Genomic DNA, 26,651 nt, shown 5'->3' on the forward strand with positions numbered 1-26,651 from the left:
AATTTTCGGCTTCGGTTCTAAATCTGTTTTCTGTATCTGTCAGGAAATATCCTTCTACCTATAAACTGTATGAGGCTGATTAATGACTGATGGCAGACAAATCTACAAATATCAAGCTTTTGGCATCATAAGTGAAAATGCCTTGCTTTATAAGAGGGGGAAGGGGAGAAAATAATTTCCTGTTTAATTTCTACAAGAAAAAACCCACAGCCTGACCAGATGGAATTTCTTTTGTACTATAAATAAGCAAAGCTTTCCTTCTTTCATGGTTTCAATTTTGCTATATTTCTATCTAAACTGCTCCTTCCACAATTTTCTTTGTCCTGCTGTGTTCAGGGATGTTCCTTCAGATGCTCAGTAGATGATTTAAATAGTAGAACAAAGCTCTTCAGCACCGATAAAAATGTGTATCAGTATATATCTGTAAAACTCTAAATTTGCTGTGTGGCTTGCTGGGGCAGCTGTCCTGATCACTTGAATGTGTATTCTGGGGATAGTTAGAATAAAAGACGTCTTGTCTAGATTTGGTGCTCATCTAGATAAATGGTTTGTTAACAGTTACAGAAAATATGAATTGCCTAAAAATGGTTGGTTGTGGGTTTATGGGAAATGCATTTTTTTTCCCTCAGAACACTGCATATGTATTTTATGTCATGTCATAATTCACTTTCTCATTTGGGTGTAGTTTGTCAGTATTGTTTTTATTTATTAATGTTAAAACAGTGCTTTCTTATTGTATCTTTCATTCCATTCATTTCCTTAACAGTTGTTGGTCATGTTTAATGTTAAAACATTGGTCATTTTAGTACTAATTATGATGCCACAGTGCACTGGCTCTTTGAATCCCTCATGGCACTGAATTTTCAGTATTAATGCATGGGCATGTCTTTGACTATTGGTGTCTATATGATATCTATACTAAATTTTAATTGTAGCCAGCTTATTACCAGACTTTTGGTGATAATCAGTATAGCTGTGTTTGAAGCAGTAAATACAAAAAAAAGTCTAGTCGGGTCACAAATGCTGTGCTCTTGTATTCTACTTCCAGCACCTCTCTCTTCTTTCAGGTTTAAAGATAAAGACCATAGTCATTCAGATCCTCCAAGCAAGCAAATTTAACTTTAAAAGACTTTATAAAAGGATAGAGGTGGGCTAGGACTGTTAAAAGCTGAGCTTCTATAGCTTATTTCACTTTTCTGGTCTTTTTATTGTTCTTCTGATGTAATTAAGCAGGGCATGGGTATTGCATGATGTTGTACTCCTTGCCAAAAACATTTTAAGGTGAACTGCTGAAGAAAATCAATTACACTGGAAAGCAAGTCCTGCATGCATAATTAGCAAAACCTCCTTAGCACTTGCAAGGCTGTTCTCAAAAGGCAAGTTGGCGTTTAGTGATGGCAAATTACGAGTTTTTCCCAGTTGTTTCAACAGATCGGTGTGCAGGTCTTGCTTTATAAAGCAGTGAATGTCCTGGGGCCCCCTCAGCTCATGGACCAGCCCGTGGCAGTCACCAGAGAGGCAGCAGGCACCTCCTGGAAAGTGACCTAGGCTGTGTCTTTGTTGCAGTGTCCCCATAGATCATCCCCCGTATAACGAGGAGGAGTACTTATAATACAATATGCCATACTACGAGGTAAGGCTGGAGCCTGGATTGATCCTGGTGGCTTGATGGAGCTTTCAGAGGAGGCTGTCAGTGCTGGTGGTGCAATGTGCACTGATGGTTCCCTTGGGTCACGTGTGGCAGAACCACTGTTAGGTAGGGTGTTTTTATTGTATCCATTATATCCTGGGCTAAGCATTGAAGATATGAGAGAGGGCTAGCTGTCTGTATCTAAAGCTGCTGGATTTCTGAAAAATTACAGGTTACTCTTAATAGCAAGATAATTACGCTTGTGGAGAATGACATAGTTGTGATCGGTCCCCAGAATAAAAAGCCACCTCTGTACTTTCTAAGTACAGAGACATGCTGTGTGATGTCACATAGTGTTGGGCAGTAGTTCTGACTGTGGGGTTTGGAGTTGGGCTGCAGTGAGCAAAGAGTGGGGTCTTCATTGGCTTTGAGGGGAAAAACCTTCATTCAGGCTCCAGACATCCAGAATTTTGCACACGTTACTGATCTTTTATGCATGGGAGCTGTCCCCTTGAATTCCAAGGTCTTGTTGCATTCAGTAGGACTACTTGCATCCTTAAAACTATGCTTATGAGTGAGTCTTGGTAGAACCAAAGCTTTTCTTGCACTGAACTTCTTAGTCCTTCTGTATATCTGAAATATTTCATCATTCTAACACAAGGAAAAGAAGCGCAGGGAAGCTCAAAACTGCCATGTAGTCAGAATATCTTGCCATTTGTTTGTGTTTATTTTCTTTACTTTTGTTCTACAGTTATTAAAATTCCCTCTTACTTGTACCTTCTGTGAGAAAACAGCTTACCTTGAAGATGGTGTCAGTTTTGAGGACAGGGTTAGCAGTTCTTCAGTGCACTTCTCTTACACTCCAGATTAACTTTGGTCATAGTTTCTTCCCTGCTGGCATGGGAAGGAGGAGCAGAAGTGGACCAGGACATCCACAAAGGGTGGTGGTGAAGCCCATCATACTATTTCTCAGTGCTGAGATGGGAAGAAACACAAGCACAAGGCATTAAAAAAGGTTGGAAACATCCCCATTTTCTCACTTCTCTGGTTTGGCTTTTGTCCACATGATGTTTTGACACCAAATCTGCTCAGAAGTGCATTGCAGTGGTTGAGCTGAATTTAGGTCAGAGCAGCCTCAAATCCAACACGTAACCAATAAATGAAGATACATGTCCTAAAGATGTGAGGTTGTTTATTAGTTACATTTCTTGATTTGTTGTTGAGTTTTCAAGGTACTAGAAATGCTTTTAAAAATACTAAAATTTAAGAAACATAGTAAAAACAGTTCCTTTGAATATGAGTATTATTATTTTTCACTTTTTGAATGAGTTGCATTGAGACTTTCTCAAACAAACATCTTGCAAAACAGGTGAAGTATCAGTGTGTGCTGAGGTAACAAATGGCTTTTGCTTTCAAAATATCACAGTTATGTTGTAAACCTGTACTTTTGGATTTAAAATTTTTGTCAATGCACCCCCAAACAAAGTAATGCCTCACAAAGCAAAGTTATTATTTTTCTGAAGGAAGTGTAAACTGCTTCAACATCTAATGCATGATGCCCCATTGCAGTACAGACATTTGTTAAGAGCAGGAGATCAGTATTTGTAGTGCTGGTGTTAGGACTGGATTATGTGTAATCTAATTAAGGAGGTTACTAACAATTTGAAGGGATTATAAGATTAGCAATTATCTGTGTGCTTATTTCATTAAAATAAATGCTTGCAGATTTGGCTGCCATACCTGTGCTCTGGTATTTGGGATCAGAAATCACATTTGATTGGAAGTAGAAGAGGCAAACAACAAAATTTTGTGGTTTGATTCTGTTTCTGTGATGATTTCAATACAATGTCTAGTCCCTAATTAGTTTTCACTGAATTGCAGTGCACTTTATTATTAAAAGCCCTTTTGAAGAAAAGTTTTTTATGGGAGGAAAGACCATTTTTAAAAATAATGTACATTAAATTTAAAAATTCTATTTTTAGGTACTGGGCAAAAACAATAATTCAATAGGATATTCCTTCACACAGGCTGAGGCTTTGTCTGTAACTTTGCAGTTTAGGTCTGGTATCACTTAGTGAAGCTTCCCAGATTTCTTGTTAAAAAAGTGTCCAACTCTGGTGATTGAGAGTTTCACCTCATTGCGGAGCCGAGATCCCAAAGGATGAAGTCCCAGAGGATAAAGGTCCTTCTTCTTCTTCACACTCCACTTTGGATCCTTCTGCCTCCACTTCCTGAGGGCACCCAACTCTGCTGAGCAATAGTCTGAAGAACGTTTTTATTTGAACTTTGGTTGAATTCAGACTTTTCTGTCAAAGAGGTTCAGATCCTTAGAAGTCATCATGAGAGTTGTTCTTGCCCTCAGGACAGGTGGTGGGCACGCTCCTTCTCAGAGCCACAATGTCGTACACACGGTTTGATGAGGAAAAGAGAACCTGTTAGGGAATTTGTTGTTTTAGGCATCCTTGTGTTTCAAGTGAGAAAGAAAATGCAAAAGTACTAAAAGGCATCTAGTTTTCTCCCTGAAAATACAAAACTTGCACCTGCCCTCAAAGCCTGACTGCAGGGTGACCTGCATATATATATATGTAGATAGGCAGCCATAAATCATTGCACAAACATGAGTGACGGTTCTGTATTTAGAGAACAAATGATTCCTGGTTTTCATTTCCACAGGTTACATTCAAGCTGGGAATGGTATTTTTATTCTTCTGTTTAAAAGAAAAAAAAGAGGGAAAAGACAACATTTTGAGGTCTGAATTGACAAGTGGCTTTGGGTTTCTGACATTTATGCCTTATTTGTGTATTCCTTTTCAACCTTCTCCAGCTGCTACTGCATAAATCTTCTATGTTTTTGCCACTAAGTGTATAGGTGGAGAAGACAAGTCAGGAAGTTCAGCTTCCTTCTTGGTGCCTGTTGTTAGGAATTTTAAAAGTAGTCCAGGATTTGAAACTGATCTCGGTGGATGTTTTTTGATAAGGTAGCTTTGATCAAGTCTCTGCCCTTCCTTGCAGCTGTGAACATGGTGCAAAGCAAGAGCTGCTGGGAAGTGGCAGAGTGACTTTTCAGCTGTAAAGGCTGAAGTTGTTCTCACCGTCATGCCCTCAGGGGTGGTGATGTTGGTCACAATCCTGCAGGGAGCTGCAGCTGCCAGGCTCCCTGCAGGTGGCTGGCTGCAGATCCTCAGGCTGGCTGGGCCATGCTGCTGTATTGCAGCACCAGCACAGCGTGGCCAGTGCTGCTCAGCCCCCTCCTTCCTGAGCTCTCCCGCCTGGGGCCAGAGATGGTGGCAGCCAGCATCTCAGTGTGGAGGACATGCAGGTGGCAGAAAGGATTGCCCATGGTGCCAAACTCTCTGTTAGCCACAAGCCAATATCCCTTTGCTCCAGCTTTTTTGTAAACCAGACCCAAGAAATGACAGCCACCTGTTAGGTACAGGGTAGAGAGATTAAAAACAGAAGCGTAATCTAATCTTTAAAGTAACTTGAAGCAGAACATAATCAAGTTGCTGCATAATTATTTTCCTCATTCCTCAAACTCAACTCGTTATATGTTGTTTTAAAAGTATAAATGCACTGTGCACTGTAAAAGCCAAAGAAAATTGATGTGAATGTAAAGAAACTTACAGGGAGTGCAGCATTAGGAATGCTTTTCACAAAATGCTCTATTAATAGTAAACAGTTGTTAATGTGACTTCTCTCAAATGTAGTTAGCAGGGTTGTAGGGCTAGTTTTTAACACTGAAGTTTTATCACCCATGTTTAAATAGCTTATAGCTGTTAAATGGAAGTAGGCCAATTATTAGCAAGTTGGACATAGCCACTGCATTCTTCTCCTTCAATTTTTGTAGTAACAATTCATCTTGTTGCTTTAGCTCCATGCCTTCCTCCAGCTACCCGAGGTATTCACTCAGCCAAGCCGTAGGTGGTGTGACCAGTTGCTTGAATACATTCAGTAGTTAAATATATCCTGTTCTAAAATGGGCAGGATAATGGTGATTTAATAAAAACATCTCAGCAGCAGCATTTGTAAAGATACAGGAATTTTCTTACGACTCTAATGGTTATGTCTAGCATTTTTATCTGTACTGTTAGACCTCTGCTTGATGTTATTACTTTCACCTGGTAATTTCTAAGGCAGATGATCATATACAGATATTTACCTGATACTGTTTTTCATTAATAGCTCCAGAGTGTGTTGTGCATGGGAATAAGAAGGATAACCGGTTCATCTGCTCTAGACTACAGTTAGGGAAGGCCTAATAAATTCTAGTGCCTGGCATGAGCAAGTTTGGGAAGATCAAGCTTTGAGTCCTTCCCACTGAAGGTGAACTGTTGCCATGTCTCTGTGCTCTTCTAAAGAGAAGGCAACAGGTGTACCTCTGAATGATGGGTGAAGTGGTTCTGTTGGGTGTTTGGAAGTGCTCAGGAAATGCTGCAAGGATGTCAGTCCTCATCATCTTTCTGTCCTTTAACTCCTGAGCCATTAAATTTTGCCGTTGTGTAAGTTTTCTTTTCTTGGACATTGACAAGGTAGTATCCTATGTCAGTAACTTTGAGAAGAAGCTGATGAACCACACAACAGCCCAGCACATCAAAGGATTACTCACAGAGCTGTGTCCAGCATGACCCTTACCTTTAGTGAAACATGTCCTTCACACGAAGTAAAGGTATGACAGTGCACTGTTAAAGCTGGGACAAGGATTAAGGAGTGCAGAAGAGAAATGATCTGTCACTGCACTTCATAAACTGCAATAAGGTAAAAGAAATTGTACCAGGTGTTCTGCTAGGTCAGCATTAAGAGTTCCTTTTTTCCACTGTGCAGGAAGCTGGTTGCCTTCCTGACATTTCCATAGAAACATTTTTTCTGTTTCCTGAGTTTGCAGTGATGGCATACTTCAGGTTTTACATACAATCCCAGAAAACTTCTTTTCTGGTAGGATGGTTATTAGGAGGCCTCATATTCCTTGAATGGGTGTTATCTGTAGAAGCTTCAGATCCTGCTTATGTCTTGGAGCCTCCAAGACGATCTCATGAGAGCTGATGAGATCCTGTGATCCAAATGTTAATACTTGGAGCTACTGCCATTCTGTTTAACCCCAGCACTCACTCGGTCTCCAGCCATGTCAATTCTCTTGGCCATGTCAACGCCTGACAAGCATGATAGGTGAAAGCAAACTGATACACACTCATTTTGCTCAGGATTCTAACACACTGTTCCTTTCATTTACATGCCAGAAAAATACACAGGTCTGAAAACATTAATAAACACACTTTTTAAAACATGCTTTTTCTGGCCAGGAGTGTTCGCCACCTAAAGAATTCACTTTTCGTCATCTGGGTTATCAAGAGAGTATTAGCATCCTCTTTTTGGAATCATCTGGCTTGATTTTAGGCCTGAGAACTTTTGGCAGCAAGATCTCTTGCACTGAGTTTGGACTGATGCCACAGGTAAACACAAACTTCTTCCTTTTCAGTCTGTGGTTTTTTACCTTTGTTTCTCCCATTTGGAGATTTTCTGCTTTCTCTTCTGTAAAAAACTCCAGTCAAACTGGTTTTTCCTTTCTGGCAGTCACCATAACAGATTTATTATTCCAAACCACTTCCACCAGAATAAGTGATCTTCAATTTTCAACAGCTATTGCTGTTTCTAACCTGCATTTGGCATTCTTCAGGGCTCACAGTACTCGGTGAATTTGTGTACACTAGGAAGATATTTACAGTGCAACAATTTTTGAAAACAAAACCATCAATCAGAGTGTGTCAGTTGCAGTGAAATAATTTTTCCATTATGACAGCAAGATAACTTGGAAGCAGGAGGGGAAGCTCTATTTGCAACATCCAATGAAAATACATTTTGTTAACTTTTGACATCCCCTGTCACTGCTATGGTATGTTTCTGATGCTTGTAAACCTGATGCATTTTATAGCTTTTAGTGTTATCAAGGCTTTTTCCCACAGCTCAGCTTTCCTGAACATAAAAGTCCAAGTTCTTTTTGAAGAATTCACCAGAAGAGATGGAGATGAGGTCTTCTGTGCAGTTTAGTTAGTGGGACATAAACCCAAGGTTTTGATCTATTATTCTGTCAAAAGGCACATTCTGGAGGTCCGGATGGGACGGCTGCATTCTGCCCATGTGTCTCATCTGATGTTTTAGGTATTCTCAGCTTCCCTTCCAGCACCAGTCTGTGTAGTTGCTGGAAGATGTTAAACAGTTGTTTCATTCAGACAGTGGATAAAGAGATCCTAATCTGCCATACATCAGCTCACAAAGCAGTCAGGATCCAGATCTCTCTGGGTACCACAGTATGAGCTTTCTGTTTCCAGGTTTTTATCTTTGGGTCTGCTGTTCAAAATTGAACTTATAACTGCAGGATGCGTTCTGTGTAGCCTTTACATTGCAGAACTCAAATCTGTGTCTGTATAAATACTCCATGGGTGTCTCAGTATGCACATAATGATTGTTTGCCTAGGATTATCTGCTCACAAGAAAGAAGATACACTGAATTCGGTGGATTCAAGCTGATCCAAAGAAGGGTCTGCATGTGCCAGTCTAAGCTTCAGATTTTATCAGTGCTTTGTTCTTAGTCTGTGTTTTGCAGTGGCTCCACCACTTGCACCCCTGGGAATAAAATGTCTGAACACATGCAGTAGAAAAATAATGTTGCTTTTAAAATAAGTAAATAAATTACCTTTCTTCTTTTTTTTCTCTTTGCCTGTCATCTTCCCTGTTCTCTGAGATCCCATGTGGCAGAAGTTGCAGATGATGAGTCTCATTTCTTCTGGAGCCTGTTAACCTTTCTGTGTGAATGACAGTTTTCCAGATTTAAGTCTTAGTCAGTGTTTATGTTAAGAAGAGGGTTAATGATGATCCCCATAGGCCTCTCGCTCAGAAAGCAAAAACATCTGCTAAGCCAAGAAGTGGTTAGTTTGCTAAATTTAGAAGGAAGAAATGCATTTCCCAAAATTCACACTGCTTCTTAACAAATTTAAGGAACCAGTGGGGGCAAGCAGTTTATGGAAGTCATACTGTTTATTAATTTTTTTGTTTAGTTTATGTATTTTCAGTTAAAAGTGAGATTGCTCTTATTAAGCAAAAAGGGGGTATTACTCATATCTGAAACATTTAATGCAATTGAACTCTTCCTGAATTTGTTTAGGTTAATAGCTGGACACATGCCAAAGCCTGTGAAGCTTGGAGATGTTCTGCAGTGGTGGAGAAAGTGAGGCTGAAATGGATTTTTGCTAGGAAACTCCCTTAACCAAACCATAGACCAGGAAAACTAGATTTGGCCATCTCTCTTTCTCCTCGCCAAATGTGCCCCCAGTTGCCACCAGCAGGCCTTGCAGGAGAGGGTCGCCTGATGAATGGTATATGGGCCCTTGGTTGGAGCCATCATCTGACTGTGCTGTTAGTGTCTTGCCAGAGCTGTCGTCAGTAGATGGGGTTCACGCTGGAGTTTTCCTGCTCTGTGCGATCACGAGGAGCACTGATTGCTGGTGCCAGGAGAGCCTCTCATGACAGCCGTGCTCTTGGTGACTTCATGGTGGCAGGGGCCACAGCTGGCAGCAGCCGTGCCAGGGACAGAACGGGAGGGGTTGTGCTCCCAGTCCTGCTTGTGCAGCAAACTGAGGCGCCCGGGAAAGTCACCATCGGGGCCTGAGACCCTCTCAGTCTTGTTGTGCCTCTCCCTCTGGGGCAAGCACAGCGGCTGGTGCTGCCCTAGGGAAACACATGGCTTTGCAAAGGCTGTACGATCCTCTCACTTGTCCGTGGTCCCCAGCAGGCTGGTGCTGACCCCGCTGCGGCCGCTGCGACCCCCCTGGCCCGAGCAGAGGGCTGGGCAGATGCTTTGAACCGCAGATCCTCCAGCTTCCCTGGGCCGATAAGGAGCTGGCGGTTTTCAGGCATGATTGTACTTTGCTCTCCCTCTTGGCCTCCAGTTTAACCTTTTCATCCCCTCACGCGGCAGGCTGGCCTTGCTGGCGAGCGGGGCGTTGCGGATGGGTGAGGGTGCGTTTCTGTGCGTGTGTCCCGCGGTTTTTCGGTCAGCCCCACGCAGCCCTCCGGCAGCCGCGGGCAGCGCAGCGTGAGCTCCGCTGCGAGGCTGCCGGGCCGCGGGGAAGCACGGGAGCGAAAACCGAGAACAGGGATGAGCAACGTAAATTCGCAAGATCTGTGCTAAATTCGTGTGTTAGAGCAAAAAAACCCCACGGCGAGAGGCGGCAGAGCCTCGCTCCGCCTGCGGCCGCGCTGCGGGAAGGGGTGGGCAGGGGAAGGAGCGGAGGCGGGCAGAGCGCGCCCCCTCCCGGCTGTCACCGCCCCGCGCAAAGCCCTCGGCTTGGGGCACACGGGGGAGCGGGGCCGCACCGTGTGACAGGCACAGCACCGGCCCCGCTGCAGCATCCTCCGTGCTCAGGGTCTGTCTGGGGTGTTGTGCTCCGCCACAGCTGCAGCCGGTGCTTCAGAGCTGGGGCACGGCACCCGTGAGCCGGGGCGGATCCCGCCAGCGCTGGTGCTCCCTCTGCCCTCCGCCCTGCTGTGCCCTCGCACTCGTTCTGGCTCCCGGTGGGAAGAGGCTGCAGAGTGGTGAGCAGGGAGAGAAAGGAGCACGCCTCTAGCACATGGAAGCTCTATTTAAAATATAGCAATGATTTAAATTTGGCAGGAAAGTCCTTAGCCGCTAAATTTTACCAAGCCTTCTGAGGGATTTCTGCTGATATTTTCAGCACATGACTTGGGAAAATGAGTCCTTTAGGGGTTCGATTCTTACTGGAGGCTCTTTTCATTGTGTCTTTCTCAGTTGCCCAGAAATATATCAGAATAGTGTGAGTTTGCTTGAAGCCCAACCTTAGAGCCTAAGCTATTCAGGTATTCTCAAGAGCAGAAATCTGCAGTATTCTGTTACAAATGTTGCAGGAAGAATTAATAGGATTATAATGACTTAGCTGATTAAAAAATATATATATTTGGGAGGGGAAAGTGCAATATTGATGTTGGCCCTGAGAACTGCAGCAGAAACAAAAAAAAAAGTCTTTTCCATTTCACATCCCTAGAGACTTTTGGCGTATGTGTTTTTGTTGAGAAGTATCTGCCTCACCTGTATCTGACTTCATATCCAAGGCGAGTGGAATTAAAAGTCCTAGTACTGGATGGTTCCAAATATATACATATATATTTAATTATTTGAGCCTGGCTGAGGTGTTTGCAAAGCTCTTAATGGTCCACTGTAAAGGTTTGCTGACCACACAACTTACTTGATGGTGGTTTTTGAGATTCTTCACTCTGAGAACATAAACTTTAAAGATTTGCCACAATACCTTTTGCTTTTTAAGAGACAAGCATTATGAATGGATTTGATTTCTTGTTTTCCATGGGAATTTTTTTATATAAGGCCATTGAAATGTTCAGGTGAGAGTATAAAAATGGTTGAAGTAGATCAAGAGTTATTAAAATGCCTAGTTTGTTGTATTGATATGTGATCTAGCACTTCATCTTTCAAATTCTTTGGATGTCAAAGTACGCTTACAAATACAGCATGGGTTTTCTGTCTATCATTATTCTCAAGACACGATTTTTCTTTTAATTGTCATTTTGTTTGTGGAGTCAGAATATCTACACAGAACCATGTAGTGATTTATTCAGTGAGAAAAGGATTTTCATGTACGATTACCTCTTCTTTATTTGTGCATTTATGAATCCTTTTTTCAGAAATTCTTATATAGCTGCTACTGCTGCTCAAATTGCCATGGTTTTTAAAGAGAATAATGCGTATTGATAGTTCCCACATGCACTGGCAGGCACATCTAAAACCTGTACTTTTTTGTGTTCACAGCTTGCATAATATAAAATTTAGAGATTGCTTGTCAAACTAAGTGTCAGCTGAGTTTCCTAGGAAACTCACTGAAGATATTTATAAAACTACAGATCAGCTTAATAATAGATATAATAATGTCAGTAGCTCATGATTTTTTTAACTTTATGGGTCCATTTTAGTTTGCTTTAATTTGTTGATATCTCAAACCATTTCCAAACAGAGCAGAAGAGACCTTCCTTCTAAAACCTTGCCCAAAACCTTGCCTAATTAATTTCTTAAGAAAAGGGTAGTTTCTGCTATTCCATGTAGGGAAATGTAAAACACCTTATATAAAATTTAAAAGAAGATAAATGCCATACCTGTTATCTGACTGAATCCTTTATAAGTAAAACCACAATTGTGAAATAGAAATGTAAATACTGTATCATGTTATTGTTTTGTTCACTGTTGAATTGAATGTGTGAATTTGGAGTTCATTGCACATGCATGCAAAACAGTCACTGCAGAATTACCATAAATCCTGAGCATGGGTTTCTGTAGAAGCTACATAAATAAAAAACCTGTCAGTATTGTAAAAAGGCGTGATTCTGTGAAAATAATTACATCCCTGAGCTGGGAAAAAAAGCCCCAAAAAACCAAAAGGAAACAACAGGATCTAAAAAGAGAGCAAGTGATACTTGGTGTCCATTTTTATTCATTCTTCTGTTATTATGTTTTCCTCACTCTGATTCTTTTAGTTGAGACATCAGCATTGCCACAGTTGAGAGATCTTTTTGTACTTTAAGCTCTTTCAATGGAAATTTCAGTCCTGTAAATTTAAAATTTGCTGATCTGTAAGTATATATATATGTATAAAATAATCTATATTTTATCAGAACATAATTCTTCAAGACAATTAAGATTAGGTGAAGTTAATGTTCTCTAGAAAGCAGTTTAGAAAAGTAATTTCAGTTTTTTCCATTTTAATACGGTAACGACAATGAAGTTAGCGTGTTTAGAACTGAGGCAGTACTGACTCCTTATCTCATCTGGAATCCATTTCTTGTACCCAGTATGTACATTTGCCTGTCAGGCCTATTTTTTGATGTTCTGCTAATTAGCCAAGTAAGGAGTTCATATGAAGGATATTCAAGCACTGATTTTCTTTTGAAAAGGTGAGAGTGTAGCTGTCTGTGTTTCGCTGTCTTAGAAATCTCATTGAACACTTAACGATGTCATTGCAGAAGAAATCTTAGGAGGCCTGTCCATCACACACTGGAAAGGTTAATTTCCTATAAAGCTACAGAATTTATCCCAGTCCTAATATTAGCTGCATGTGGATTTATTGGATGTTAGTGATACTGTTACAGCAAGGTGGCAGGTACAACCTTGTAAATCATTGCATTTATTTCAGTATGGCTTACATGCAGACATCAACTTTACAAGCATAAAATGGTACAGCTGCTGTGTCAAACGATTTTTTTTTAAGCACATGATATTTGTCAGAGCTGGCTCTCTCTTAGCTGTGATGTTGCAGTTTAGGGTATTCAAAACTCGCTGCTGGGAGGAAGCGAAAGATGACTTCAGCTCATAGGTAGGACATCTAATTAGGAGACTTACCTCTTTCCCAACCTGCCATGGATTTTGTGCAGTGTAACTGCAGTACTCCTCACTCTTCTGTTCCTTGCTGTAGTTTGCCTGTTTGAAACGTGCAAGTCCTAACAACCAAAAGCCTCCCCTAAGGACTTGTTGTATAGGTGAGAAAAGTCTGAGTGAGCACTTAGTACTGTGTTGAACCATTTTGGATAAATTCTACCCAAAGGGTCCTGGTATTGTGGAAACAAGATGTGTTGTCTCTGATTTATATGCCAACTTCACAAGACACGTTTCTGCAAGAAAAGCCAATCCACGCTGTCTTGCAGGGTTTGTGGTGGAGTTGTGTTTGTGCACAAACACTGACATCAGTGCACACTCTTAAGCAGATCCCTTTCTGTGTCAGCCATGGTCTGTACTTTGGAACAGAGTTAGAAGAACAACAATTTTAAGGAACATTACTCTGATCAGGAAGGTTCATCCTGGAGCCATTTTTGCTTTGGGCTTTTTTGCCTTCTTTTTTCATGTTCTGTGCTGCAAGCGGCAATAGGTGTGTCGCTTAAAAATGCATCACTCTGTTCTAGTGTCTGCATGAACCGTGGGGATAACTGAAGGTAAACTTTGCTCACTCAAGGTGACAGCAATCATCCGACCACAAGGTTCAGCCTGAATGCAACTGCTTTCCCATGGCGACTGTAACTGACTATAAAAATGTACTTCTATATCCTTATATAAATTTATAGGGCTTTTGGCAAGGAAGGAGGATTTGTGAAAAGATGCTTTTTCTTCAGGGTTTCTTCTGTATAGTTTTGCTAACAGGCATCCATTGAGTTGTGCTAAACAGTGATTTTTTTGTTAAACCCTGTGCTTACCCATCACACCTTGATAATCCAGAAAGAAAAGCTGGATATTCTAACTGTAGATCTTGCATTTTGTTTCCCTGCTGTAACAGTGGAGGTTCGAAAAGGAAAGATATTATAAGTAAATACATATGCAGTGTATTTTCTTTTCCTTTCAGTTCAAATCCGTGGGAAACTGCTATGAGAATTACAAACGGCTTTTAGGGGGCTATTTTTTCAACAGGCCAGTCTTTGTGACCCCTGTGTTAACAGTGAGTTACATTTTAAGTCAAGAGTTCACTGTTTTTTTCTTTCTTTCCCACTGCAATTAAGTGGGATACGTATTTCATGTGCACACTCAAGTAAAAAAATTGGGGAAAACTTGCCTTTTGATAAAGAAATCTTGATGATATTGTAGTGGGATGTGTCAGCTAATGGGATATTCACTGTCAAATACCAAATAACAATGTAGAAATTCAAGAAAGCTTCTAAGTCTCAAAGGCAGTCAAGGGAAAATGAACCAGCTGGGCTCACAGGAGATCTAAGAAATGGGTGGAAGTGAGGGAGGAGAACCTGCCTCTTTTAGCAATAAATATAAAATCACATTTATATGTCCTTAAGTGCTGCCATTCTAACACATATTAGGAAAGAATGAAAGCTTGAAAAATCTTTTAAATAATCATAGAATGTAGTTCCCCCCTGTTTTTCTGGTTCTCTTTTCTCTTGCCCTTCCCTGCAGCTGTAAGTCTTTTCCTTTACTCCGTGCATGTGGTGAGTGACCTAAAGAATCAGATTCATTAACCTGTACTTTTTGTGCTGTAGTTGCAGTGTTGGATGGCAGCAAGTCAGTCTAAAGCTTTTTGTATATACCAACGAGCATTTCTGCTAACATTACTGAGACCATAATTAACGTAACATTATACTTGATCAGCATTGTTAAATAAAGGCACCCCATTGCACATTTTCTATATTAAATCCCAAAATCTTTTTTAAGTCTTAACAACCATATGATGTTATGAGCTGTGGTTAGTCGTAGTATTTTTTAGCGGATGTCACAAAATTGTAACATTTTAACTGCATTTTGAACACTTGTGAGTACTGCATAATGGTAACTTTAAAATGCTGAATTGAAACAAAGCCTGGGTAAAATGTTTGTTTGGCTTATAAAATGTAACCTTGAACAATACAGGAAAATAATCAGGCTCCTAACTTTACCATTCAAGTTGTGTTTTACTTCTCAGCAGGAGTGTAAGCTAGAAAAGGTAGTGAAATGTCTTCTACTAGACAGAATTTTATGTATCTAAGTGCATGTTTATTTTTCTTCTAGCTTTTTAGAAAGAATTGACAGCGTCAGCATGGATGACTACACACCCACAGATCAGGTTAGTAAAAATAATGGGGTAGGGTCTGAACCAAGACTGACATTCATCTGGATTTTCCATGTAATTTATTTTAGTCCCTAATGCAGCTGAAATAGGGCATATGGCAGGATAGCAAAATATGGTCTAGCAGTTTAAGTAATGGGTATTAAAGAAGGCATTTTGGTGGTGCTAACTTGTCCTTTACTGTTGTAATATTTGGTCAGTGATTCCTGTAATACATCAGTTTTGTCTTCTTGCTTCCCATTCTGTTTCCCACAAAAAAGGGTGAATGGAAAAAAGAACAGAAAGCATAAATGTAGAAAGTTATTTCTAGGCTCACCAGCCTTTGCTACAGAGCAGCAATGCATTATTTCAGTGGTGGAGGTGATCCCAGAGGGAGACTTCCCAGGTCCATCAGAAGGGTCCTTCAGAGGCAAAAGCTTGCAGTGGATGTGGTGTCCAGATTCAGGAGAGAGCACCAGTGGCAGCAGCAGAGCTTGCAAACTTCTCTGCAGGCCTGCAGATTCCTTCTTTGCAGGCTGTGCCCATCTCCTGTGGGTAGCAGTTTCTATTTAAGCTTTATTTGCAGGACAGGACATTTTTTTCCCCAGATGCTGTGATACATTGCGATGGAGTGCTCTAATGACAAACACATTCACATTAAGGCTGAACTGGTGCAGCCTTGCAGTAAGGAGGGGTTTCACCATGTTGCCTGGCTTCAGCTGCCTTCCCTGAGCTCAGGCTGTGTGCTTTCCTTTGCTGTCTCTTCAGCAAACATGCTGAAGCTGTTATTTTTCAGTGCTGCTATCCCACTGTCATTTAGCAGTCTCAGCCAAGATTGTGGGCCACGTCATAAACTCCAAATACAGGTGGCAGAAGAGAATCTCTGCAAGGCGTGTAACAGGTGGATGCCCTTAAAAAGAAAGAGTTGTCAAATCTCCCTTTGCAATCAGGGAGTGAACTTCAGAGAGACTGGGTGACTTGCCAGAGGTCACCCAAGGAAGCATGCAGAGAAGAGCCTGTTCCTTCAGACCGAGTTTAGGCCCATAACCATGAGCATGTCCTAAAGTCGACCCAGTATAGGATCAATTATTCAAGCACTTGAGACATTTTCAGACCAAAGCAATTAGCACTGTGGTTTGCCCCATCTAGACCTCATGGTTTTAGCATTGAGATCACTCACCTGGAGAGAGAAGTCAGTGAAGAAAAGCCTCGTTTTTGCTTTCATTATTTACATTGCTGTTGGCCTATTTGTTCCTGCGAGGCCCTTCTCTACCTGAAGTAGTCTTTCATCACCTAGAAATTTTTCCTGATATTTCCTTTGGGGAGAAATGTCTTGAAAGATCAGATAAGGCCCTTGGTATTGGGCAGGTGGAAAACTTTTGCTCTGAGGGGGGCAAATAACTTTTGCTTTTGTTTTTGTCCTGTTACGCTGTATCAGTTGCCTTGCTGAATTAACTAGTAAAAATCACTTATTTCTTGTCTTCCCTTGCTTTCTGGTTTGGAAGGGGGTGGGGTTTGCACCATAACAAAGTCAGCAAGTGACAGAGAATGACAGTAACATATAAAATAACTAAAAGTATTAAAGAAGTAGCCTTCAGCTGGGTGTATGCAGCTGTCAAAGCAGCCAAGGCTTGCCTTGGCTACCAGAAGCAGCAGACAGTAGTAGGGAAAAAAGGCAAGCTGTGCTTGCACTCTGCACCACTGGCTGCCTCCTTCCAACCAGGAAGGGGACATCAGAAATTGCTTTTGCCTACTCCCCTCAAGAATCAAGGAAATTCTCATTTTTTAATTATTAAAGAAGAGTTGGTTAAGTTGTAAATTATTGCTAATTTAAAAAATAGGAAAGAAATGCCATATTTCTGCACGACCTAAATTGTGCTCCCTTGTGCTCTGTAACAGAGCTTTAATTACTCAGTCACAAGCTATTATTTCAATAGGATTCCTGTCTCATTCAGTACAAAAGAGGGCAGAGTTAAGGTTGCCTGGGCAACTGTAAATCTGGAGTTTTCTAACATTTGAATACTTGACTTTACAACATGAATAACATTTTAATTAGTTTTATATAACTTCAGAATTCATTATCCTCATCACATACCAAGGTGTATGACCATCAAGAACAGGTTTCAGTGGGCAGTAAGGAGAACATAGATGGGGTCTCCTGCTTTCTGACTGCACAAACACATGCAGTGATCATTATCTGCCATGTCAGTACAGACAAATGCTGATTTACCAACAGGTCTGATTGAACTTTCATTAAATGAAACATGTAAGACTTTTTGTGGAAAATAATATTCCAAGCTTTTAAGAACAAAATAAGATTAGAAAAAAAGGCCTTAATAATTAATTACTGTCTTCTCATTTCCAGGACCTACTAAGATGCAGAGTGTTGACATCAGGGATTTTTGAAACAAGATTTCAAGTAGATAAAGTAAATTTCCAGTAAGTCTATTAGTAATGATTTATGAATATCATACTTGTTTTTAACAGCTTCATTCAGGTGTCTGTGTTCATGTATGCATGGTATGGAAGGCTTAGGGTGGGAGTGGATGGTTTGTAGTTGTTTGATTTGGCTTTGTAGCTCTCTTTCCATAGGTCCTAGTAAAATTTCCTCATACTTTGCAAAAAGAGCTTTTATTAGTTATATATACTAGCAGGGCTCTGTAGCAGGGTTGTGTGTAGCTGCTTGTAAAAACTGCTGCATTGGTATAGCACTATAAAATCATAAAATACCTTTGGGTATGAGAGCTCACAGAAGCCAGTGGGAATCCTCCCTTCTTCCAGAGGAGCAAGCTCTGTGTTTGTTGAAATTTTTTGCTGTGTCTCTGTAAAACACCCACAGTCAGACTGGCTTCTCTTGCCAGTTTTTGCCCAAAAAAGTGGCAGTGCTGACAGGGCTGAGCTGCTTCATGTCCTCCTCCATACAGAGAAGTCCTCTCCCCACCACCCTCCAAATTATCCTGAAACCTGTCCTTGTTCATAGTACAGTGGTACATGCCATATGCCCTGCTGTGGACTGGAAAGGCCAGCACTCGTCCTTGAAGAGTGTATTTCTCATTTTATTGGTTCAGTGGTTTCTCCTGGCAAAGCAGGGCAGGTGGAGCAGTGCAGCTGTCTCTGACATGCAGTGCAGCATCAGCAGATCTCTCTCCTCTTCAGGCAATATTTCACCGCCCCTCTCCTTGGGGCTGTCAGATTTTTAAATTGAACCCTCGTGCTGTGCATGCTTCGTGTGATTTTTCCTAGTGCACATAAGTGATATAACATCCTATGGCTTTTTAACAGCATGTTTGATGTAGGTGGCCAGAGAGATGAGAGAAGAAAATGGATCCAATGCTTTAATGGTAAGTAAAAATATTCCATGTTTTATTTTGAACTTCTTCCCTGTGGTGTGAGCAGCTTAGTGTTCATATCCACACACCAGCACAGAGGTCCAGTGTTACAGATAACTTCTTTCTGGTATTTTTGGCCGATTGGTGAGTAATGGCAGTGTTACCCTGAGGAGTATGTGCTGGGATAACGGAGATGTTCAATTCTCTCTCCTTTCTGTCCTTTTTTCTTTTGTGTGTTCTGCCCAGATGTCACAGCTATCATCTTCGTTGTGGCTTGCAGCAGCTACAACATGGTAATAAGGGAAGACAACAACACAAACAGACTACGGGAATCCCTGGACCTTTTCAAAAGTATCTGGAATAATAGGTAAAACAAACCTCATTTCCCACCCATCCTCCCCCGTTTAATTACAGTTCAACTCCTTTCAAAATAGGACTCCCCTTGCTGTAGGCTCAGATTGTTTATTCAGGAAATACCCAGGTTGGGCCAGAGTGTCCCACGGTGACACCTCTCCCTGGCAGGGCACAGGGACACTGCATGTGGCATTTCAACACTGGGCCAAAATGATGCAGGGCGTGGGGACAGCTTGGAAAGGGCAAGGCCCCCAGGCTGGCTGCTACAAGGGAAGCAGGGGAGACATCACTCTGCTGCTTGGCTGAGACCGGGATCCTCTGAGGAGCGTTTGATCTCCTCCTCAAACAGCGGAGGAGCGGCTCGCTGTGCTTGTTCCCCATGCGGGCAGCTGCTCTCGTAAGGGTCATCTCTGAGGGCACAGGGCACCTCTGCCTTGGGGGATGGTGTCAGGCAGGACCCAACTGGAACTGCCATTAGATGGCCACGCTGCCACAGGGCATGGAAATCGTAGGTACAGAACCACATAGCAACCCAGATGAGCTCCTGGTGGAGAACAGGTAAACACGAAGTGCAAAGTAAGTTTGAAGTGTTCAGCACACACCTGTGAGGATGCTCTGCACTGAGAAGTGACTGAAGGCAGAGTGAAGGGAGAATGTTAACTGCACCTCCCCAGGCACGTTGTCACAGTGATGGATTAATTGGGGAAGAAAAGAGACATTATTTTCTTTCCACTCATCAGGTGTCATACAGGCCGCCCTAAAAGATGGGACAACTGTGTGGATGAACAGTAGTTTAGAGCAGTCTGAGGGAAGGGAACTTTCTAGTCTCTTTTTTTGTTGTTGTTTATTTGTGGGTTTTTTGGTTTTGTGGGTTTTTTGTTTGGTTGTGGGTTTTTTTGATGTTTGGGTTCTTTTGCTGTATCACAACCAAATAAAGCAGGCAATAATGTCTGGTTGTGAACTGTGGTGCTTCCAGAAAATGTCTTCAGTTTCCCAATTTGATATCTGAAAGAGAATTTAGAAAAAAATTTTGAAAACTGCTCCCTTCAACAATGTCCACTGCAGTTTTTGTAAATGTATTTACTGCCCCTAGAAATATACCTACCAGCACAGGTGCAGACCAATCGAAACAATCACTTAGGTGATCTTTTTTTTTTCTGTTGAAGCATGTTCTACACTATTTCACATTCTGTCCACACAGGGATTGCCAGTATATTTTCTATCAATGTGATACATTTTTGTTGAGTAACATGTCAGAGATAACACAAACATTTGGTTTCTTTTTGACAGGTGGTTACGGACCATTTCTATCATTTTATTCTTGAATAAGCAGGACATGCTGGCTGAAAAAGTCTTGGCAGGGAAATCAAAAATTGAAGATTACTTTCCTGAATACGCGCATTATACAGTACCTGAGGATGGTAAGGCTTTTCCCTGTTCTGGGACTGGGTCTGCTGGCATGGCCCAGCCCATAGCTCCTCTCTCTGGCTCTCACACACACACTCCCAGGCACACACTGTTCCTCTGCATGAGCTGCTGGTCAGGTAAGGAGCTGCCAGCAGCCTGTAGCTCACAGGCACCCAGTGTGGGTAGGGTCTGAAGGGCTTCCAGCTCCACAGCACCCACCCTACCTTCTGGGAGGAACCACCAGTCCCGGGAGAGCAAAGCAGCCACACAGGTCCCCCCTTCCCAGATCCTTCTGTCTGGGCCTCCCACAGTGCTGAACTGTGTTGGGGATTCAGGAGACTTACTTTGCAGCCATTCTGTGTCCTCCAACACTGAATTTCAGGTTTTGAAACACTGATGAGAAGCCCAGCAGACCAGTAAGGGAACTTCAGTGGAGGAAAACCACATCAGTAGATAGGGAGAGAGCTGTGGTGATGGAGCAATCAGTTTCTTATCTCAAGAAGTGCAGTGGTTCCTGCACTACTCTGCAGAGGTAAACTCTGGTATGGTGCCAGGTGCATGCCAGGCAGAGAGCTCCCCAAAGGTCTCAGGTCTGTCTAGAAAAGTGTAAAAACTTTCTGACCACTCACCTCTGCCTTACCTGAGTGATGTTCCTGGTGAGGTGCTTGCAGCCACCTGTTGGAAAAGGCTGTCACTCTCCACCAACCACCACCAAAAGCCTTGGTTACAGAGGTGAAGGTGGTGATAAGCTATTTTCAGCCTTCATTGAGGCATGGAACTTCATGAGAGTGATTCTGAGTTTCAGGTGCAGAGGATAAATTAACTGTCCCAAAATCTGCGTTGGTTTGTAATGCTGAGGGCTATCAGAAGAAATCTTGGTTTATAATGCTGAGGGCTATCAGAAGAAATCTTGGTTTGTAATGCTGAGGGCTATCAGAAGAAATCTTGGTTTGTAATGCTGAGGGCTATCAGAAGAAATCTTGGTTTGTAATGCTGAGGGCTATCAGAAGAAATCTTGGTTTGTAATGCTGAGGGCTATCAGAAGAAATCTTATCTCCATCGCCCAAATTTCCACTTCTCAAACATACACCACATAGACAGAGTTTGAGTGCATTTTCAGCATTTTTTTATAATAAGCCAATTGTCAGAAAAAAGTAGCTTTTGGTATTTTACAGTGGGTATCTAGAGTGATCCAGAATATTCACACATGAAGCAGCTCTCTATTTTTAACCTGTAGTTGTTCACTTATTCTTCAATTTCAGCTGACATTATTTAAGGGCAGCAGCACTGAATTCCAATATGCTGTTGATTGTGCTGCTGCTCTATTTTTACCCCCAGCACTATGGATAAAAAATACATTTCTGTATTCTGATAAATTCTGCCCTTTGCAATATTATAAGCATCTATTTTGGTATCCTAGATGAGAGATAATACTGAAAGGAAATAAATGGGTTATCTCTTCACTGCATTGTTTTTTACACTGAGAATAAATACGGTCATTGCATGGCCTAGATGGTGACAACTTCATCTGCTGACAGACAGTTAATACTGACCAAGTCTCCTGCTCAACCAGAATTTAATCCAAGACCCCTTGATGGGCAATATGTCTGAAGTATTCTGCTGAATAGGAGCCTGGAAATAAAATACATTTATATATATATATATATATATATATATATATATATATATATATCAAAAGGTCTTTCAGTGCTATCATTTTTTCCAAGTGTAATCTTGGACTAACCATTTTAAAACTCACATTCCTGCCTGCAGAAGCTTTTTTCAGGAGACACTGTTCTGCTGTAGAAACTGAACAGATCAGCTGCTTTTTTGAGTTGTATTTTCTGATAAAAGCTAAACCCTAACTCCCACTTGTTTTATATCTATATGAACAAACCTGTGGATGTGAGTAAGCCTTTTTGTGATATGACCAATGACGTTGTTGCAATGATTTCAGCAATTTTCAGGTTCCTAAAATATGTTGTATGCATAGTCAGGCTTTACAGTACTCTTCATTTTAGAATTACTTGCTGGGAATCTCCTCTAGTATTTAACATTTCAATTTCTGTATTGGATGGCTACTTCCTCCTTATTAAATCTTTTTTACAAATAGATGTTTGTTTGGTTTTCATGTTTCTGATGTCATTTGTTTTTAATTGAACAGCAACACCAGATGCAGGAGAAGACCCCAAAGTCACAAGAGCCAAGTTCTTCATCCGGGATGAGTTTTTAGTGAGTAATTTCCATCTTATGTGTGATTCTATCATAGGAAATACTGACAGATGGCATAGTTTATTTAGGGAAAACTGATGGGGTTTTGCAGAAAGCTAGAAGGAGAGGACAACGTCTGGCAATTCCCTAATTCTTTTCAGCTGCCCATCTTGCAGAGCCTTCCTCCGTGCTGCACATTTTTATGCCCATTTTATATAAAGTCACCTGCCATGCAGACTGTCACACAGTAAGTGCTAGTGCATAAACAAATAGGATTTCTTTGTTTCATCCTGCATTCCTTCAAGGAGTTTGGCAGTGGTCAGCTGACAGCAGGAATTTAAAAAAAAAAGGCAGATTTTATGTTTAAATAAGATTTCTGGTATGCCAGTTAGGAGGTTTGCCACACCTTTGCACAGGTGTCATGGCCCTACTGAAGCATCATAAGAAAGTTTCCTTGTGTAGTCACATTTTTGTTGCAGTTAAAGTTTCCTCCATAGCTGGAGTGAAGAGGTGGTGTTTACATTTTGAAGGTGAAAGCAGTTGTCAGGCACACAGTCACAGCCCAGCTCTCTGTCAGAAACAGAAAGTTTAATCCAGTATCACTTGTGGCTTCGCTCATTCTGAGTTGTTCCCACAGTGCAGAGCAGTAACAGAACAGAACCAAAGCTCATCCACCACGCCCTACTGATAGAAGCTATATGTGTGTGTTTGAGATAACAAATGGAGTCTTAGAATTAAGGATTTTCAAGTCATTATGCATTCACGAGCATTGTTAGGATTTACAGCTGCTGACGCACCAAGAAAGAAGCAATTAGCTGTATTCACACTTTGGGGATTTCCAGTTGCTGCCTTAGCCTTCCAGATCCTGAGGAGAAATGTCAGATTGCGCCGTGTTAACGTAAGAGTTACCAAAAAACTCACTTCATGGCAAATCTCTCCTGAGGTAATGCTGGAATCCTGTGAAGCAGTGACGATATCCAGCCTGCAAGGAGAGGGGCTCTGAGAGCTGAGTTACAGGGAAATGAGGGTGAGACTGCCCACCTTTATCTGTTTTTATGATTTAAAAAACCTCATCCAGGGTGAGGTCCTTACCTGTCATGACTCACTGGCATTACAGAAGGAGGGGATGGGGAGGGGGCGTAGGCACTGCAGCCACAGAAGAAACCCCTGTGGGTGCTGGGGCAAGGGAAGCTCCTGTGCTGGGGCCAGCACCTGCCAGGCACCCCTTGGGGCTCGCCAGGCGTGGGGCCAGAAGAGCTTCTCCCTCATTTCCCTGCAACTGCTGCAGGCTTGGCAGAGAGCATCTCCTCTGTGACACGTCTGTCTCCTGGCTCTGTGCTCTGAGGAACGAGGGCGAGGTGGGAGAAGGCCAAGTGGACATGGTCACTTCAGTTCCATGGGGTCAGGCACAAAAGGCTGAGGTTTCAGAGAGGGAGTGAAATACAGACTGGCAGGGATCTGATGGCCTTAGCCAGCTGCCAGGAAGAAAAGGCCTGCGTTTTCTACCTGTGTCTGCCTTGGCTTTGTTTTATATTTCTTTCACAAGTTTCTTGATTCATGACCTTTTCCTTGCTGCACTCTGTTAAACTTTCAGACATGGTTCAGAGAAATCTGTGTTTATCATGCTTTACTGTGATTTTTGTCATGGTAGCAGGTCTGCATAAACCATGGATATGCGTGACACCACCATGGTGCTGCACCCCTTAAATCTGCCTGACTGCAGGAATGGTAGTGGCAAATTTAAAGCCTGTAATTTTGATGAATTTTAGTAGGAGGTTAAAGTTGACCACATTTCCAATAACTATTGCTACAAACTAGTGTATGAGAATTAGAAAGGCAAAAGATGCCAGCTCAGGGTTTCAGGGTTGGTGTGGGGCTGTGGCCCCTCAGGCTTGGGCAGCAGGGCTGGGATCTGTCGGATTCAGCAGTGAGGGAGGGATGGCTTGGGCCCAAGCCCAGCCTGTGCCTGCACCTCAGGGCTGGGCTGGCAGGGGTATCTCTGGTCCTGGAAATGTATCTTGTGGGAAATCCTCTGCCTTTCAGCTCGGGCCCATCCTTTCTCCTCCCAGACTCTTCCTGGAGGCAGAGTGCGTGTGCACTCCTTGGTGAGGCTGTTCCCAGCCCTGTTTTGGTGTTCTGCTCACAGGGCTCTCCAGCTGCTGATGTTTTCTTTAGTTACACCCCCAGTCAGAACAGTGGCATGGCCCCTCTGGTTCCTGTCCTGCTGGTTTTTACAGACCTGAGTCTGGGAGGTGAAGGAGCTGCTGTTCAAACACACAGACCAGGCTTCCTCAAATTCACGTGTCATCCTGACCCCTGCAGTGCAGGCATGCCAGTATTAAATATTCCCACCTGGAAAGCAAATGTTCTTTCATCAGTGACCCAGGGGATTTTTTTTCCCCTGTGAACTGGTGCTGAGTAACATACAACTATTCAAAGTGGGTTTTGAGAAGGGGTGACAAATCTTCATCTTCAGACGAGAGGACTGCAAGAGCTGTCAGGTGACAAAAACAGACAGCCCCCTAATATTTGAAAAAACATCCTTTGGCATGCTGTGTATGTAACCAGGACTGTGGGCAGCTTAGTGCCATAGACATGAGTGAAATCAGTGCATGATAAACACAAGCAGACAGTTATTAGTATTTTTCATGAGGGTAAGCCTTGGACTAGGTATTGAAAGTAGTATGGTAAGGAAACAATTTTTAGACTGTGTATGAATACCCCTGTGTAATCAGTGTTGAATGTGTGATATTACCAAAATTACCTAGAAAAGATCTGCAATTTCTTGTTGATCTAATTATGTAACTCATGGCTTCTAAATGACATATCTCTACATGTCATTTTTTGCATATCCCTACCTTCAGGTATTCAAAAGGTCAAACCTATGTGTAAAATAAATCCTGTGTTAAAAAATATATGATGTAGCCAGAATGAGATAGAATATTGTTTTTTGTTGTTTAGCCAGAGTAATTTATAATAAAATTTAGAAAATAGTTATGAAAACTGTTATCCTAAAAACTGACTTTCTGCTTTCATGACATTTCATTTCTATTCTGCAAGATAATGATCTAGAATGGATTTATATTTGTCAGTCCTACAGTAATACAGAACAAAAATTAAGCCTTTTATATATATATATATGTTTTAAGATCCTGGGGAATTTTAACAAGATAACCATGGGCAAAGAGATGCTGGAGCTTTAAGTTAGAGGCTAAAAAGTTGTGCAGTAGCCTTGAGAAAATGTGATTTTGCATGGTCTGATGTTTACTGGATTGGTGCATGTTTCGTTACGCTCAGTGAACTCAGCCACTCTGGCAATAATTCCACCAAATTCGGGGTGCAATGATGATACCAAGCCTTCAGCTGGCTTAATAGGTGCTCTAAGTGAAGGTGACTCAAGGTGACACAAGAAGCAGAAGCAGCTGAATGCTGTTCTCTCCACTGCTGGCTCCACAACAGGAGGGGTTTGGTTTTGTGAGCAAGAGTTCAAGAATTTGCCACATGATGGCACCAAAAAAAGAAGAGGAAACAATTCCTGGGGCAGCTGCATGGCAGGCTGCACAGCTGCCAGCAGCACAGATTTGGCTGCACAGTGATGCACAAATGGCAGCAGCCTGTGCAGCCAAGGTGGCATCGGTGGCTCCCACAAAGGACTCCTGTCCTGACCCCGTAACAGTATCCTGAACGCTTTGTAATCTTCATTTCAAATTTGCCATTCCGACTGACCAGACCACAGCCCTCCCTTCTTGTTTACTTCCCTGAGTGATCTGTATACAGATTTCCCAGGGTTCTTGGTTCCCCACGGCTCTGCAGACTGCTGAGATGTGAAACTCCTCACGGCACGGCACCTGATCCCTGTGTTTTTGCCTCCCTGTTTCCACAGAGGATAAGTACGGCGAGCGGAGACGGCCGGCACTACTGCTACCCTCACTTCACGTGCGCAGTGGACACAGAAAACATCCGCAGAGTGTTCAACGACTGTCGGGACATCATCCAGAGGATGCACCTCCGCCAGTACGAACTCTTGTGAGCAGGATCACCGTGGAACCTGTGGTTTTAAATTCTTTGCTCCTTACTCTTTCTCTTGATACTACCCCACACAGGGTGGAAGAATATACTATAGAAATGTCA

At 42.1% G+C, this 26,651-nt stretch overlaps 1 protein-coding gene across 2 annotated transcripts in view; it reads left to right on the top strand.

Moving 5' to 3' along the window:
• Nucleotides 1-26,651, top strand: part of GNAL (G protein subunit alpha L) — a 177,634-nt gene extending 150,983 nt beyond the window's left edge. For both annotated transcript variants that reach the window (XM_063396725.1, XM_063396736.1), the window contains exons 6-12: nucleotides 15,183-15,237; nucleotides 17,585-17,658; nucleotides 18,502-18,560; nucleotides 18,795-18,915; nucleotides 20,193-20,323; nucleotides 22,474-22,541; nucleotides 26,404-26,651. In XM_063396725.1, the coding sequence (XP_063252795.1) occupies nucleotides 15,183-15,237; nucleotides 17,585-17,658; nucleotides 18,502-18,560; nucleotides 18,795-18,915; nucleotides 20,193-20,323; nucleotides 22,474-22,541; nucleotides 26,404-26,550 (655 nt within the window). In that variant the 3' untranslated portion in view covers nucleotides 26,551-26,651. The remainder of the gene's footprint in view (nucleotides 1-15,182; nucleotides 15,238-17,584; nucleotides 17,659-18,501; nucleotides 18,561-18,794; nucleotides 18,916-20,192; nucleotides 20,324-22,473; nucleotides 22,542-26,403) is intronic.

The sequence above is a fragment of the Prinia subflava genome, chromosome 1 (genome assembly GCF_021018805.1).
Source record: "Prinia subflava isolate CZ2003 ecotype Zambia chromosome 1, Cam_Psub_1.2, whole genome shotgun sequence".
NCBI lineage: Eukaryota > Metazoa > Chordata > Aves > Passeriformes > Cisticolidae > Prinia > Prinia subflava.